We start from the raw sequence: 16,132 nt of genomic DNA on the forward strand, positions 1-16,132 counted from the left end.
ATGCTCTTGGAATGGGAAATGACTGCTGCTTCATCCAGTAGCTGAACCAGTGTTTCTTAAATGCCTGTTGTGTGCCTGGTCCTTGACTTGGCCGTGCAGATTTTGGAGTGATGTTTGACTCATATTGATCCCATTTGTGTAAGTGGAACTGTGTTCAAAAGGGTGCTCAGTAGCTGCTTTTTAAAAAAAATAATTTTATTGAGGCCCAAAAAGCCCTTATCAAAACCCATCCATCCACTGTGTCAAGCACATTTGTCAATATGTTGCCATTACCATTTTAAAAACATTTTCTTTCTATTTTAGCCCTTGGTATCAGCTCCTCATTTTTCCCTTCTGCAGCCCTCCCTCCCTCATGAACCCTTGACAATTTATAAATTATTATTTGTTCAAGTCTTACACTGACCAATGTCTCCCTTCACCCACTTTTCTGTTGTCCATCCCCTTGGGAGGGGGTTATATGTAGATCATTACAATTGGTTCCCCCTTTCTCCCCCTACCTTCCCCTTCCCCTCCTGGTATCACTACTCTCATTATTGGTCCAGAGGGCTTTATCTGTCATAGATTCCCTGTGTTTCCAGCTCTGATATGTACCTGTGGACATGTTCAGTAGCTTCTTTTTAAGAGTAGATTGCCAAGCCATACCTCCCAGAAACCTCTGGGTAAGACAGACCTCCAACTTTCTTCTTAGTACCTGATGGGCAAGTTGTTTGCACTCTCCTGTTGTCCTCTCATTTCCATCAATACTGTCGCTACTAGTGAGGAAGATGGGAATGCTGATGGGTATTACTAGTAATTAATCTCTCTCTAGGAGCCCTGGTGACGTAGTGGTTATGCGTTGGGGTGCTCACCAAAAAAGTCAACAGTTCAAAACCACCAGCTGCTCCAAGGGAGAAAGCAGTGGCTTTCTACTCCCATAATGAATATAGGAGATGGAAGGTTGCACTATAACTGATTGTGATGATGTGCATGCAACTCTTTTAAAAAGTGACTTAACTATGGAAATGTATGATATGAGAATTTTATATCATTGGGGGGTGGGAGGAGAAGAAATTACATATCAAGAAAGCATCCCAGCCCAGAAAGAAAGCCAAACAATAAAAAGAATTATATTCCCAGAAGCCCACAGGGGCAGTTCTACCCTGTTCTATAGGGTCACTATGAGTCAGCATCAACTGGATGCCAGTGAGGTGAGTGAGTGAGTGAGTGAGTGAGTGAGTGAGTGAGTGAATGAGTGAGTGAGTGAGTGAGGTGAGTGAGCCTCTTGCTCACACAGGTTTTGACTAAAATGAGGGGATTGGGATTGATTCCCCATTATCTATTCTAATCCTCTACTGTTGAGTAGCTAGCTGCTCTGTGGTTTAGGAAATTTGGCTGAAGGTCATTTGATCAAAGAGTAAAATCCACTTTCCACTGCCAGAGTCTTGGTTGGGTAACTGGTTGGCTGGCCAACAAGTGAAGAGGAAAGTTTGGAGGAGGGCTGGGAAAAACAGAACTGCCTTCAGCCAAGTTCTCTCTACGGCTGAGTGAGAACCAGAAGGTTTTAGCTCTAGTTGCAACAAGAAGGCCTGGGATTCGGATGAAACTGATGCTTTAGATAGCAGAATGGAAAGGTGAGATTTAGGATTAAACAGCCTGATGAGAGATGCAGTTGGGCTGCCAAATCAACGAACTCTTCTAATCCTGTACCATTCGTTACTTAATTTCCTGTTATGAAGGCGAATCCTTTTCTTTACTGTGTAGTCTACTCTGGGCTTTACTGGTTGTAACTTGAAATTGTGTTCATCTTAAATGATTCAGTAGCTATGAGGCTGAGCAGACCGTGTCTGATCTATGACCATTAACTTGAGCCTACTTTTCTTTATCTTTGAAATGAATATAAGTATGTGTTACAGAATTTCTCATGATGATTACTTGAGATTCAGTTTAAATTGTAGGCTAAAACATGAACAAATGCATATTGAGTGCCTACTATGCACCAATTTAAAAAGCAGGCCCTGGTTTTTAAAGCTTAGATCCTAGGAGATGAGAAATGTATTCTCTTCAGATAATTGCTATAGAAGATGATTGAAATAAGATTGAAGGAATCTCCTAGACATTTATACAATCATTTTGAAGATCATTTTATATGAGGGGCCTTCAAAAAGTGGGGGAAAATTTCATTATCTTTAAATTCCATCTTCCCACAAACTTTTTGAAGCCCCCTTGTATTGGTTCAGTACTTATAATCCAGGCAGATTATTTAACATATAAGGCAAGGAAAAGGAAAGGTTTAAAGAAAGGTGTATCTGAGGAAGTGGACTTTAAACTAGAATCTAATGGGTAAGTAGGAGTGAGGCAAAAAAATAAGGAAGAACATTCCAGGCAAAGAGCCATCACACATAAAGTCCACAAAGGGTGATAGGGGAGCTTGATGTATTCAAGAGGAAGGGGAAATGGCCTGAGTATCTTCCACAGAAGTTAAGATGCTGGGAAACATAGTTGGAAGAGAAGAGGCCAAACCATCCAGGCTTTGCTGTTCAGTTAAAGGCTTTTTGAGTTATTTAAGTACAAGAGGAAGTCATGGGAATGGCTTAAGAAGAAGAGTCGTTGGTGTTTGTTTGTTTGTTTTTAAGGAATTTAGGAGCCACGTGAGGAAGAGCAGGGAACAATTTGGCCAGGCAGTATTCTGTGGGAAAAGTGCAGGTACCATGGACAAGGTCCTGGCAGTGGAGGTAGAAAAGGAGGATGGATTTGAGCAGTATTGGGGAAGTACAGTCCACTGTCCTTGGTGTTAGATGAAAGGGGTACGGTGAATTATGAAGAGAGCGATGTCAAGGATGAAACTGTTTAGTTTTGAACAGGTCAAGTTTGAGACAACTGTGATGCATTGCCACGTTGATATTGAGTAACAGTTGTAGCTATTTGCAGCATCTAAGACAAACCCATTGTGCTTCTGCTGTTGGAGTGATTAGTTAGTTAGCTACTATCAATTCCATCTTTCCATCCCACGGCTACCTTTTGTTGCAGAATAGGACTGTAATAGACTGTGACTTTTTGGAAGCAGATTATTGGGTGGATTCAAATCACCAACCTCTAGGTTATTAAATGAACACCTAATCATTTACACAAACCAAGGACTGCGAAGGGAGGTCTAGGCTAGAATAAAAACATGTGCATGTCGCCAGCATATCGATTGCATCAGAAGTCTATGGGTTAAGGAATTAAGAGAGAGCAGACGGAGAACACCGGATTCAATTCTTCTAGGAAGTTCCCTCTAGGAGAAGAGAGAGGAAGGGACCATAACCTGGATGAGGCGCCAAGTTGAGCAAAGGATTCAAATTTTCAGATGCTGGCTGAAGGAGACAGTACTGAGAACAGGAAAGGCGGAAGATGCTGGATAGGAAGAGGTTATTGATGAATTGGAAAGCTAGGAGGGCTGGAAGGGAATTTAAGGTTCTGCCCTTAATTGTTGAGACCAAAGGAGCAGGAGTAGGCTGCAGTTTTCAGTATATTTGAAGGCTTGGGGCACAGGTGCCTTAAGTAATTTACTACCAGAGACCTCAGTTCTCTCTCTCTCTCTCTCTCTCTCTCTCTCTCTCTCTCCATAGGGGTCAACCAGGTGGAATGTATGGTTTCCAGACATTTCATGCTGTTTCTTTTTCAGTACTTAACACCCTCAAAAGCTTACTGTGTTTTCTTAGTGAATAAATATTCTCAGAAAAAGGACTGTAGATTTCAAGTTGTGGGTCTGACTTCACAGAACCCTCTGCTCCTGTCTGCCCTTCCCTTCCTTGTAGCAGTGATAACTGTGGTGTAAAATCGCTAGTTATTTTGTCTTCCTCTCTCATTAGTTTGTGAGGTCTTTGAAGGCATCATCTGCCTTAGACATGTGTGAATCCATGCTTCCAAGATCTGACAAAAGGGTGACACATACCAAGTGCTCATTCAGTATTTCCGAAATCAAGGCAAGAAAGTGACCTGGGCACTTTGCTTGTTGACCTTCTGGAGAAAGTAATGAACAGTAACATCTGCTTCTTGTGGAAGTGTTTTCAGAAGAAAGCTAAAACGTTTGCAAACAAATACCTGATAAAGCCTCATTAAGCAACCACCATCACAATGTTCCTGCTAGTTCCTCTCATCAAACAAGGTCAATTTTGAAATAGTTTCAATGGGAAGTTATTAAGCATTCATCTTGCAGTCCTAATATGGTTCCTATGAGGTCTTTTCTTTTTCTAATCTAAAAAAAAACAAACCACAACACTATGGGACATCCATTTTTATTTTGTTAGTAATTAAAAAAAAAAAAAGACTGCATTGGCATGGTTAAATTCCCAGGACCATCGGAGGATGGACTAAATGGCTGGTACCATTACTTACAAAATTGTCTTGACCTTGATGGAGAAACAAAGTTTATATTAAAAAGAAAGAGAGAAAGCATGGCCTTGAGTGGAAGGTTAAAGGATAGAGAAGATTCAGAAGGGGAGGGAATGAGCACTGTGTCAGTTGGAGACAGGGATAGAAGCTATACTCTAGGGGTTGAAATAATTGTATGTGTAGGAGGCAGCAACCTAGTTGCCTGATTTGGTATTCCTCTCTGTCTGTGGGGATTAGTAACTTGCTCAAAGTCCAACAGCTTGGAACGGATGGTTTCTGAATTTGCTCTTAAGATGTTCTGACTTCAAAGGTCATGATTTCCCATTGCACCACACCCCAGCCTCACAGCATTATTCCCCACCTCCATCACAGCCGTCACGCGCAGATGCCAAGTTTGACCCCACGTAGGCCCGACGCAATGTGTTCTGTCTTGTACCCCTCTCTCCTGTGATTTCTTTCTGAGTTGTCACTGTTTCTTTTTGTCTAGCTCTCCACTGCAGTTTGAGTCCACGTGGTATCGATCACTCTGCCCGTGCCGAGAGTATCAAATTGCAAATTGAAGGTAAAGGTGTTGAATCTCAATCCATTGAAAACAAAAAGATCCAGAAAGTGCTAGACCAAAAAGGAACCCCAACACGGCTGCAGGCAGACGCAGAGATGGCTAAGGTAAGTCCTCCTCTGGTGACCTCTGGAGCTTCTAAAGCTGCAGCTCTGATTTTCTGTGTGCTACAGACAGACGCAGGGAAGAGCTGCGAGCAAGCTCGAGAATCACCTTGTGTTTGAGCCCTGAGCCCTGCATCTGGATTATAAGTGATAATAAATAAAAATATTGACTCCCTCCCCTTTGAAGTAAAACGGGAACGCATTTGTGGTCATGCTCAAAGCATCAGGCTCTGATCTGTGGACCCAAACGAGGAACGATTAAAATTTAAAAGATTTGTCAGTCCAGCTCAGATTGATCTCTTTAACTATATAGAACTGTCTTACCCTCAGAGTCTTCATCTGCCAAGTCTCACTCTCTCATTATTGCCATCGAATTGATTCTGACTCTGAGTGACCCTATAGAGCAGAGTAGAAATGCTTCTGTGGATTTCTGAAACTGTAATTCTCTATGGGAGTAGAAAGCCTCCTCTTCTCCTGCTGTGTGGTCTGGTGGTTTTGAACTGCTGAATTTGAGCTAACAGCCGAATGCATAACCATGACTCATGCACAAATCCTTGGAACCTAAGAAAATACACTGAATACTCAATAAAGTCTTTAATATTAACCTGAAAATGGCCTGCATTCAAATCCAATTTAATTTCAAAATCTGTTGTTCTTTTTATCACATCCCACCTCCTCCCCATGCCCTGATGAACATCAAATGATTCTGATTAAATTAAAAAAAAACAACAACAACACCCAACCAAACTCACGGCCATGGCGTCAATGCTGACTCATAGCAAGCCCTGTGGGTTTCCGAGACTGTGACTATTTACAGTAGACAGACCATTCTTTCTCCTGCAGAGCCGCTTGTGGCTATGCGTCACTGAACTGCCAGCCATGCGATTGCAGCCCAACGCAGAGCCACGATACCACCAATGCTCCTTCTTGATAAAATAAAACCACTGCAGTAATGTCCGTGAATTTCCTCCTAACTAAACATACTCTTCCTTCAGAAAGTGTTTAACAGTAAGTCTGTAACTACCCCTCTGGGACACCTAGCTTCCTTTTAGTCAACCCACCTCTGGCCTGAGCTCAGACCAGAAGGGCAGCCCTCCTCCCTAGTAGAATGGGTGTCATGGGAGCTCCCGGCCCTCTCAGAACGAGCAGATTAAGTGACACTGTGCTTTTGGAGGCATTTTGTACAAGGCCCAGACCTACATCAAGAGGAGGAGCTTTTTCTAGAAACACTATGAATTAATAGCAAGTTAACACATTTTATGAACTACATGCACATATTCAGGTACTGTTTGAAGCCTGATGTGCTGACTTACTGAGTTACTTCAGCAATCATTGGTACACAGGGACCGATTAATGAAAGACACGATTGTTCTGTTCTGCTGTAAGATACTTTGTTCTGTTCATCGCTGGTCTAGTGTAGGTGCCGTGAAACAGACAGAAAACACATGGGTCAAGACACACAGAAATGCGGACTTTGGAGTAGGTGATGCTTGAGTCAAGGGGATTCTGGCAACGGCTTTCCACAATGGAACGGGGTAGTGTTGAGCCTTGGTCTGAAACCAGTGAAGATGATCTGTCAAGGGCACAGTGGTCCAGGTGCTTGCTCAAGCTTGCCCATTGGAAATGGGGGGCATCTCTTTCCACATGGCTTCTGGGTGCTCCCTGTGCATCACCTCTGAGGACATGTCCTTTCCGTTTTCTGTGGAGTGAGTGGCTGTGTGGGGACCTCAGAAAGCAAAGATTGCCATCACTCAAGAGCAACCTTCAGCAGACAGGTGACGTCGTCATGTACTAACCACCACCGCCCCATCCCCACCCTTCCACCTCACAGCAGATTTCCCAGAATCCAATATGATTTCTTTCACCCTAGCTACAGTGTTGACTGATTCGTATTACTGCATTTGTTTTCAGCATGGCTAATTAAAATCTGAGGACACTGCGTGGGCGTACATTTTGTAGAGTGGGGGGAAGGATGCGTTAGGAAGACAATGTAGCTACTTTGCATCCAACGTGTTAGCCGAGAGAGGTGGTACCTCTTAGGACAGTGGTTCTCCACCTTCCTCATGCCGCGACCCTTGAATACAGTTCTGCATGGGGTGGTGACCCCCCAACCGTCAAATTATTTTCATTGCTGCTTTATAACTGATTTTTCTACTGTTATGAATTGGACAACCCCTGTGAAAGGGTCGTTTGACCCCCAAAGGGGTCGCGACCCACAGGTTGAGAACCACTGTTTCAGGACATTCTTGATGATCTTTGGGATTCAGTGTGCGAGCTGAGTTGGAAAGACCATCGAAACCTGATCACTCTGTGGTGCACACAGGCTGTGAAAGGAAAGGGAGCGAGCTCCTCAGGGGCTTCTTGACCACCGAAGACCAAGAGGGCTTGCCTGAGTAGGCGCTTTTAAAGAAGGTCCTTCGAATATTAAAAAATATCATGGATGAAAGGAAGAAAACAAAACAACGAAGAGTTCTTGAGAGTGGTCTGATATTTTAAGTCGACTTTAATTACACATTTTCAGATGAACATCTCTTTTATTTGCAAAAGCGTTTGGTTGTATGGCAAGTTGTGATTCGGGTCTGAGAGGCTTTGATTGAATCTCTGGTAGGGTAGTCAATCCTGAATCTTCATGTTGGCAGCACTCGCCTTTGCTTCTCGGCCCTTTTGTATTTGCTCTGCCAAAAACCTGCCTCGCTGAGAATTTAGTAGTCTATAATCACCCTTCTTTCAGGAGTAGGCCAGGTATTGGAAGCTGGATTCATTTGAGTTCTTCCAAATCATCAACAAGGAAACCGCCCCCACCAAGCAAATGGGATAAAAAGGGGATGTTGGGGTTTTATCCCTCACATTTACATCGTATTTAGGAGTGAGCAGACTAGAAATGATAATACATTTTAGCATGTGTACAATTATTTTACGGAAGACTCAATGGAGAACGAGGCAGCTAGGGGTTAGGGGGACAGAGGTAAAAGTAAGTACCATCGTGTCACACTCCACTCTGTAGCATGGACACCTAACCCAAGGTTTCTGTACCACAGACGGCAAGCTGGTTTAGTGCACGTGCAAATGCATGTTACATTTCTATCCTCTAACGCGGGGTGGGGGGGGGTGAGTTCTCTTTTTTCTTGAGATAACAATTGGCTATCCGGTAACTCTACACTGAACCCGTTGTTACTAAGTGCCATCAAATCAATTCCCTCTGACTTATAGCGATCTTACAGGACGTAATAGATCTCAAGAACAATTGTGAGGTAGCACAGGTCTGGGCAGCGTTTCATCCTGTTATGTAGAGGGTCACTGTGCATCTCACAGGAACCACCTAGGGTTTTCTTGGCTGTAATCTTTATGAGAAGGAGCTCCAGTGGTTTGAACCCTCCATTGTTCCACAGGAGAAAGGTGAAAGTCAGCTTTGATACTGACTGACTCACAGCCTCGGAATGCCTATGGGGACAGTGCCACTCTGTCCCGTGGGATTGCTGGGATTCGGAATCGACTCAGTAGCACTGGGTAATCTTTACAGGAGCAGGTTGCCAATCTTCTCCTTGCAGAACTGCTGATGGGTCCTAACGACCAACCTTTTGTTTAGCAGCTGAGCAATTCACTGATTCACTCCCAGGGCTCGTTCAACTTACCCCAGATGTCATTTAAAGAAAATCACTGGCTAGAAATGTATACATCTAAAGGCATATGTGATGGGCTTTTTTGTGCCAGCAGGACACCTGTAAGAAGATATAGGTGGAAGTTAGCCTGTCAATCAGGTTGCAACTTGATGACCTTCAATGGAGGTCAACCAAGATAAATGACTCTTGAGAGGGCAGCCCCACTTTCTGCCTTCACCTTCCTGCTAGCAGGCCCTGATGGCGCCAGAGCCCTGGAGATGCATCCACCGTGATTGAATTCACAAGGCTTTGCACCCACTGGCTTGTGATCTTCCTGCATTCTGCATCATTGTTTGGGACTCTGTGAGTCTGAAGAGGGACTTATGGACCAGTATCAGACTTATGGACTTGACTTGGACTGGGCTGGGATGTTTTCCTGATATACAAAGCTTCTTGATATAAAGCTCTTTCGTACACATATATGTGTCACTGGATTTGTTTCTCTAGTTAACCCAGCTTAACACAACAAATGAGGAGTATCCAGTGTGTACCTATTCTAGAGGATGATCTCATAGTAGTTATCAAGATTTTAACCATACATGTTTTATGAGCCACTAATTCTACCTCTAATAATGTGTCCTAAGAAGGTATTATGCAAAACTGCAAACATATGGCCACTACAGCACTATTAAAAAAATAAGCAAAACGGAGTAAACATTGCAAGCAAGCTAAAAGTTGAGTCCTAATACACTGTCCAAAAAAGTTTGCATTGAAATAGAATTCTTCCTTTTTTAAAAACAAGGGAGATTTCTGTGTGTCTATGTGAAAAATGTAGGTGATTCTATTTTTAAATGCAGTCAGGGGGAGAAGAGCAGCCTCCTGTGCAATGCCATTGAGTCAGTTCTGGTGACTGGGGACCCAACAGGATAGGACAGAACAGCCTCCGTGGATCTCTGAGACTAACTCTTCCAAGAAGTCTCATCTTTCTCCCTCAAAGCAGCTGCTGGTTTCACACACGGCAGGTCTGGCCGTTTTCAGCCCAACACAGAACCCACTGCGTTCATCTCTGTCGACCCTCCTTCTGGTGGTTTGTGTTGTGGACAATGAGGTTGGGACAGGAGGATGGAGTCTAGTCATACAGCATCATCCAGAATGTAAATGCGGGGCTGGGGCTTGGGTTCAAGCTTTACCCGAGCTGTCCAGTATGTGGCACCTGTGACTATGTAAACTACTGACTGTGAAATGAAATGAGAATATTGGCTTCCTTGGCCATGCTAGCCATATTCCATGTGCTCACTAGCCATACGTGTCTGGGAGCTGCAGTTTTAGACCTGTCAGATGTAGGACACTTCCTTTATCACTTCAAGTCCCAGTGGACAGCATTGCTTTGATCTGTGGGTATAGGAGTGAAGAAGAAAATGTGATTGCACTAGCATTCCTTCTAACTGTTGTCCTTGGGCCCGCATGGACCGGTGTTGCGCCTCAGTCGAAGTAGGAGCTTTTGGATACCGTGGAGTCTGCGTCTCTTTTCATAGTGGAATTCCTGAGTGTTTGAGTGAAATGTGAGCATGCATGGCACCTTGGGCTGTGGCATACGATCAGAGGATGAACGGGCAGTATTCTGGCTCCCCCACCTTGGACGTCTGGGAAGTGTCCCAACAAATCATGTCAAGGCAACAATGGAAATAGAAACTCTTAACTTCTAGATTGACTTTTCTAGGTGCTCACAAGAAAACATCCTTTTTCTGGGTTTCTATGTCTGTAAAATAAGGGTTTCAGTAGGTTGGTCTGTATTTTCCCTTCCTCAATGTCAATGTACTGGGACGTGGTGACTCAGAGGGAAAACCAAGAATCAGGTGGTCCTTTGAGTGCCACCTGAGCTCCTTTGCACATATGCCGCCTTGCACCACACCTTTTATTTACAACTTTATTTCACATCTTCATTTTGTGGCTGAAAAACCAAGAATTAAATGACTGACTGAAACTTCATTTTTGGCTAGTAGTGAAAGAGCCCTCCTAGTACAGTGGGTTAAGTACTTAACTGCCAATCCAAAAGGCAGTGGTTTGAACCCACCAGCTGCTCCACAAGAGACAGTTGAGGCGGTCTGCTTCTGTAAAGCCTCAGCCTTGGAAACCCCGTGGATCAGTTCTCTCTTCTAACGGGCCTGACAACAGTGGGTCACATTAAATACAAGCAGTCACATATTTGTGAAGAAATTATAAGACAGTCTTCTGAGAATAAGCCAAAACCATAGATTCCAACTGAGAGCAACCCTACACGACAGGATAGAGCTATCTCTTTGGATTTCTGAGACCATAAATCTTTATGTGAGCAATCAGCCTCATCTTTCTTTCTTTTTTTAATTTTATTTTACTGGGGCCTCTTACAGCTCTTATCACAATCCATACATATATCCATTGTGACATACACATCTGTACATATGTTGTCATCATCTTTTTCAAAACATTTACTTTCTACTTGAACCCTTGGCATCAGCTCCTCATTTTTTCCCACCCATCCTCACCCTCCCTCCCCCATGAACCATTGTTAATTTATAAATTATTCTTCTTTTTGTTTTATATCTTACACTGACTACTGTCTCCCTTCACCCACTTTTCTGTTGTTCATCGCCCTGGGAGGGGAACCAAACACCGATTATTGTGATCGGTTCCCCCTTACTCACCCCTCCTTTCCCTTCCCCTCCTAGTATCGCTGCTCCCCTTATTGGTCCTGAGGGGTTTATCTGTCCTGGGTTTCCTGTGTTGCAAACGCTTATATGTGCCAGTATACATGCTCTAGTCTAGTCAGATTTGTAAGGTAGATGGGGTCATGATAGTGCGGGGGTCCATTAAAGAACTAGAGGAAGGTTGTGTGTTTTGTCAGTGCTATACTGCACTCTGACTGATGCATCGCTTCCTTGTGGCCCTTCTAACAGGGGTGTCCAATTGACTACTGATGGGCTTTGGGTCTCCACTCTGCCCTCCCCCTCATTCACATTGATATGATTTTGTTTTGTTTGGGTCTTTGATGCCTGATACCTGATCCCATCGACACCTCATGATCACACAGGCTGGTGTGCTTCTTCCATGTGGACTTTGTTGCTTCTCTGCTAGATGTCCTCTTGTTTATCTTCAAGTCTTTAAGACCCCAGACACTAAGCTAGCCGGGCACCATCAGTTTTCTTCACCACATTTGCTTATGCACCCATTTTGTCTTCAGTGATCGTGTCAGGGAAGGTGAGCATCACAGAGCGCCGTGTTAGTAGAACAAAGTATTCTCGTATTGAGGGAGTACTTGAGTAGAGGCCCAATGTCGGTTTGCTGCCATAACAGTTCATAAATAAATGTATGCACATAGATCTATTCCCCCATCATTATATATAAATGTATTTACAGATATACATTCCTGTATTTAGACCTCTATAAATGTCTTTTGCCTCCTAGTTATTTCTTCTATTTTCTTTTACTTTCCTTTCATCCCACTATCATGTGGGTTTTGGTGATTCCTCTCGGCTACATTGCCGATGATTGAGTCCCACCAAACATCCTATGCCCTCCTTGCCATCAACTTTCGATCACTTGTACTTCCTTTGACACTATTTTATTGGCATCCCCCTTCCTTTCCCTCACCTCCCCCTCTCCTGTATCCCCCCACAAACCATTGGTCCCATTGTTCTCTCTTCCACATTGTTCATTCTGCCTATCTTGTCCAGGTAGACATGAATAGACAATAATACTCACAAAAACAAAGCTCCCCTTGCTGCTCTGCTGCATGTCCTTAGTATTTCACACCAGGGTGGTGGGGTCAACTTGGGCACATCTCCCATACCATGCCCCCAGTGCTGACCCTCATAGCCCTATGGGTCAGTGAGGGACGTCATATCTCGTGATGGCGCCAGCTCTGTGATCCTCTCGGTGTATTGGCTGCTCTGAGCCGGGATGTTGTCCTCAGGGCTTGCTGCAGCCTTGTCTTTCTCTCTGGAGCTATTGGTGAGTTTGAACCACTGACCTTGTGCTTATTGGTGCAATGCCATCAGGGCTCCTTAAATCAGCCAAAGAACAGGTTCAAACACCGAGTGCGTTCCTTGTTTCTGAGAGAGAACCACAGGAGGTCTTGATTGCTGTATTACATAAGGGACAAGCCACGTCAGTATCTAAAACAGTGAATAATTGCCTACACTTGGCTTTGGGATACATTATGTGAATCCTTGGCAGCAGACAGCCTTTTCTCATTAGGCTAATATTAGATTTGGTTGAGATTTCTTTGGCACAGAATTAAAGGAACTGGCCTGGGCATGGGGTGCTGGGGACCGGAGGAGAGGAAAACCTGGTGCCGTGCTGAAGCTGGGAGCAGACAAATGACAGTTGACTGCACATCGGGTGGTAGAGTTATCTAAAACTAAGCAGGACCCATGAATCTGGGATGAAACCATGAAATTAAACCAAGAGCTAAAAGAATTTAGACATGGATTTTAAAAAAATGAGAGGTGGATTGTACTTAGCTTTGATCAAATTACATTATTCAGCTGCCTCTGGAAAGATCTGGGGCGATTTGGGGCTAGGATGATCTAATTCTTGGCTATCTGTGTCTTTTGGCTCTGCAAGCAAGAGTGTCTCCAACCCAAGCTGCCAATCCAGTATAATGTCACTGAAGCTATGAAAGGACATGGTGCACGAGAGACATAATGAGCACATGCTTTGTACAGAATTGTCAGCAGGACAAGGACGAAAGGTACCAGGCAGAATGACGTCATGTTCCCGCAGCGCCCAGGCCTCCGGCCATATCCATCAGGCATTTAGACAGATCTCAGAAGAAACCACAGTAAGCTCCCACTTTGCAAAGAGAAATATTTAATGCCTAAGTAGTAAGCTTTAAAGAGGGTCCGTAGATAGAAGAGGGCTTCAAAAAGTTCATGGAAAAATCAAATGAAAAGAGAATGATCACGTTTCATGAATGTTGGAAGCCGCTCATACACCGAGTATATCTGAGGCATCAAGTTATGGTATACTGAATGAAGAAAATCGAGGGAGCATCTGACCCACTGATTTATTATAAACACAGGGAGCTGATGTTCAAATGAGATTAACTGACCTCTCCAAGATCTGGAAGCAAGCAGTAGTATACGTTTATCCCAGAATTCATTTCTTCTAACAACGGCTATTGCTTTCCATGCTTTGATGCTGACAAATCGATTGAAAATAGCAAGGATCCACTTGGTGAATGGTATTTCCCCAGTGTTGTGAGGCTGTTATTGTTCTTGCCATCAAGTCAGCCCTGATTCAAGGCAGCCTCATGTAAAAGAGGGCAAGATGTGGCCTGGCTCCTGCACTTTCTTTAAGGTCGATTGTATAATTATACGCTCCAGCTCATTGTTGCAGTCCGTGGTGTTTTGGGTGCCTTCCAATCTAGGAAGATCTTCTCACACTGTATTGGACAATAGTTTGTTGTGTTCTGTAGGGTTTATATTGGCTAATTAATTTTGGAACTAGACCAGCAAGCCTTCCGTCCTAGTCTGTCTGAGTCTGGAAGCTGGGCTGAAACCCATCAGCTGTGACTGTCAGTGCTGGTGTGTGAACTGTGAGTGGTATAGCTTCTAGCATCAAGACAGCATGCAAGCCACCGCAGGACAACAAACTGAGAAGTCATCGACTAAGACTCTAGGTTGTGCCACTTGGGAAGGCCAAGTGGAAGATGACAATTAAGGAAGGAGAGCCCACTTATGCAGAGTGCACTGACAGTAACTCCACAGTGCGGGTATACCTCTAGAGAAAGTGTGTTTGAATTCTGAGGCTAATTTGTCTCATAGAACTCATAGCACATAGGCAAAACCCCAAACTCATCACCCTGGTCAATCGAAAACAAATGAATGGATTTGGGCTCTTCTAGTGTCCCAAAAGCTCATCTTCTGTCAGTCTCTCCTTTGGGTCTGCTCCAGATACGCCGACCTTTCTGGTTCTCCACCATTCCAAGGGAATGCTCCTGGTGCTTGCCAGCCCTCTGCCTGTGACCTTTCCCCCTAGATCAGTGGATGACATTTGCTCACTGTTACAGCATCGATGTCTGACACTTTGTACAACGCATGATAGAAAACAGATTTAATAGGTTAATACATAGATTTTTACTGGCATACATTTAGCATATCCTACAATTTAATCATTCAATCATATTAAGAAGAATCATACAATCCATTTCAGAAAATTTTTCTTCTCAAATTCATTGTGATTAGCTTCCCTTTTCTCCCCAACCTCCCTGCCTTGCCTCTAGGAAATTACTAATTCAGTTGCTGTCACTATAGATTTACCCATCCTGGATTTCATATACAGAAATCCTACAACACACACACACACACACACACACACACACACACACAGCCCCAAAACAGCATCGACAATGACAAAACAAAACGGGGACACCACAATAAAAAAAGAAAGCAGAAAACATTAAAAACAGAAAAAACTTTAAAACAAGTCAAAAGGGAGATCAAATGATATTACATTTTAGCCTAACTACATCTGCCATAATCAACTTTACAACGTTCTTTATCCGATAACAAGCGTATTCCCGTCCCTGAATTATGGTTAGAAGGCATTCACTGGAGGCTTAACCCATGCGGGGTGCGGAGGGGTGGGGTGTCTGCAACTGGACTTTGGGCCTCCACTGTCATCGGTTTCTGTGAGAACTGGAAGGAAATTCTGTTCTGTAGTTTTGCCCATTTGTTTGTGATCCTTCCGTAACAGCTTTGCTCGGCATTCATGACGACTGCCAGGCACCGTCCCGCTCTGGCTTCATGCAGGCCCTTGCCTTTCGGTCTTTCTCGCTTTGCCTCGTAGTTATTTTGTTGTTTTTAGATTCTCTGCAAGTCAACAGGTGCAGAAAGGTAAATAATTTTGCCTGAGTTAGGTAATGGTGGACTATATCAAGGGAATGCTTTTTTGGGACCGATGTATACAAATGAGATGTCATTTGTAAGCAAGGCTAGGGAAACTTCCATATAAAAACTCACGGCTACCAAGTTGATTTCAACTCATAGGGACTCTTTAGGACAGAGTAGAACTGCCCCCTGTGGATTCAGAGATGGCAAATCTTTATGGGAGTGGAAAGCCTCATCCACCCTCCTACCCACTGGTGGTTTGGAACTCCTGGCCTTGTGGCTAGCAGCCTAATGCCAGGGCCCTTACCATATCTACCCTGTTATTCTTCAGTGTCCCTAAGGCAAGGAAAAAATCTGCTTTCTGTGGCAGACAATCCAAACTTCACTTCAAGAATTTGAACTTCTAAACCAGTACCCAGTGATTTCTGTCACCTTAAGGGTTGGCCAAAACTTGTCCCGATGGCAGGTTTTCGTCACCCACACTCCAGCTCTGTCCTGAGTTCTCAGTGTGTGCAAGAGCCCTCTCTGAATTCACCCTCTCTCCCTGAAGTCCAAATTTTACGGGACAGAATCAGTGATGGTTTTGCTTATGTACTTTCCCCACAATAAAAATGTAAACGGAGGGTTTATTCCATCTGAAAATGG

At 43.8% G+C, this 16,132-nt stretch overlaps 1 protein-coding gene across 2 annotated transcripts in view; it reads left to right on the forward strand.

Moving 5' to 3' along the window:
- SAMD12 (sterile alpha motif domain containing 12) overlaps positions 1-16,132 on the forward strand; it is a 487,288-nt gene that overhangs the window by 33,433 nt on the left and 437,723 nt on the right. For both annotated transcript variants that reach the window (XM_004697671.3, XM_045287628.1), the window contains exon 2: positions 4,841-5,019. In XM_004697671.3, coding sequence (XP_004697728.2) covers positions 4,841-5,019 — 179 coding nt within the window. The remainder of the gene's footprint in view (positions 1-4,840; positions 5,020-16,132) is intronic.

Source organism: Echinops telfairi, unplaced genomic scaffold (assembly GCF_000313985.2).
Source record: "Echinops telfairi isolate 266 unplaced genomic scaffold, ASM31398v2 ScPeMD7_1;HRSCAF=3_0, whole genome shotgun sequence".
Lineage (NCBI taxonomy): Eukaryota > Metazoa > Chordata > Mammalia > Afrosoricida > Tenrecidae > Echinops > Echinops telfairi.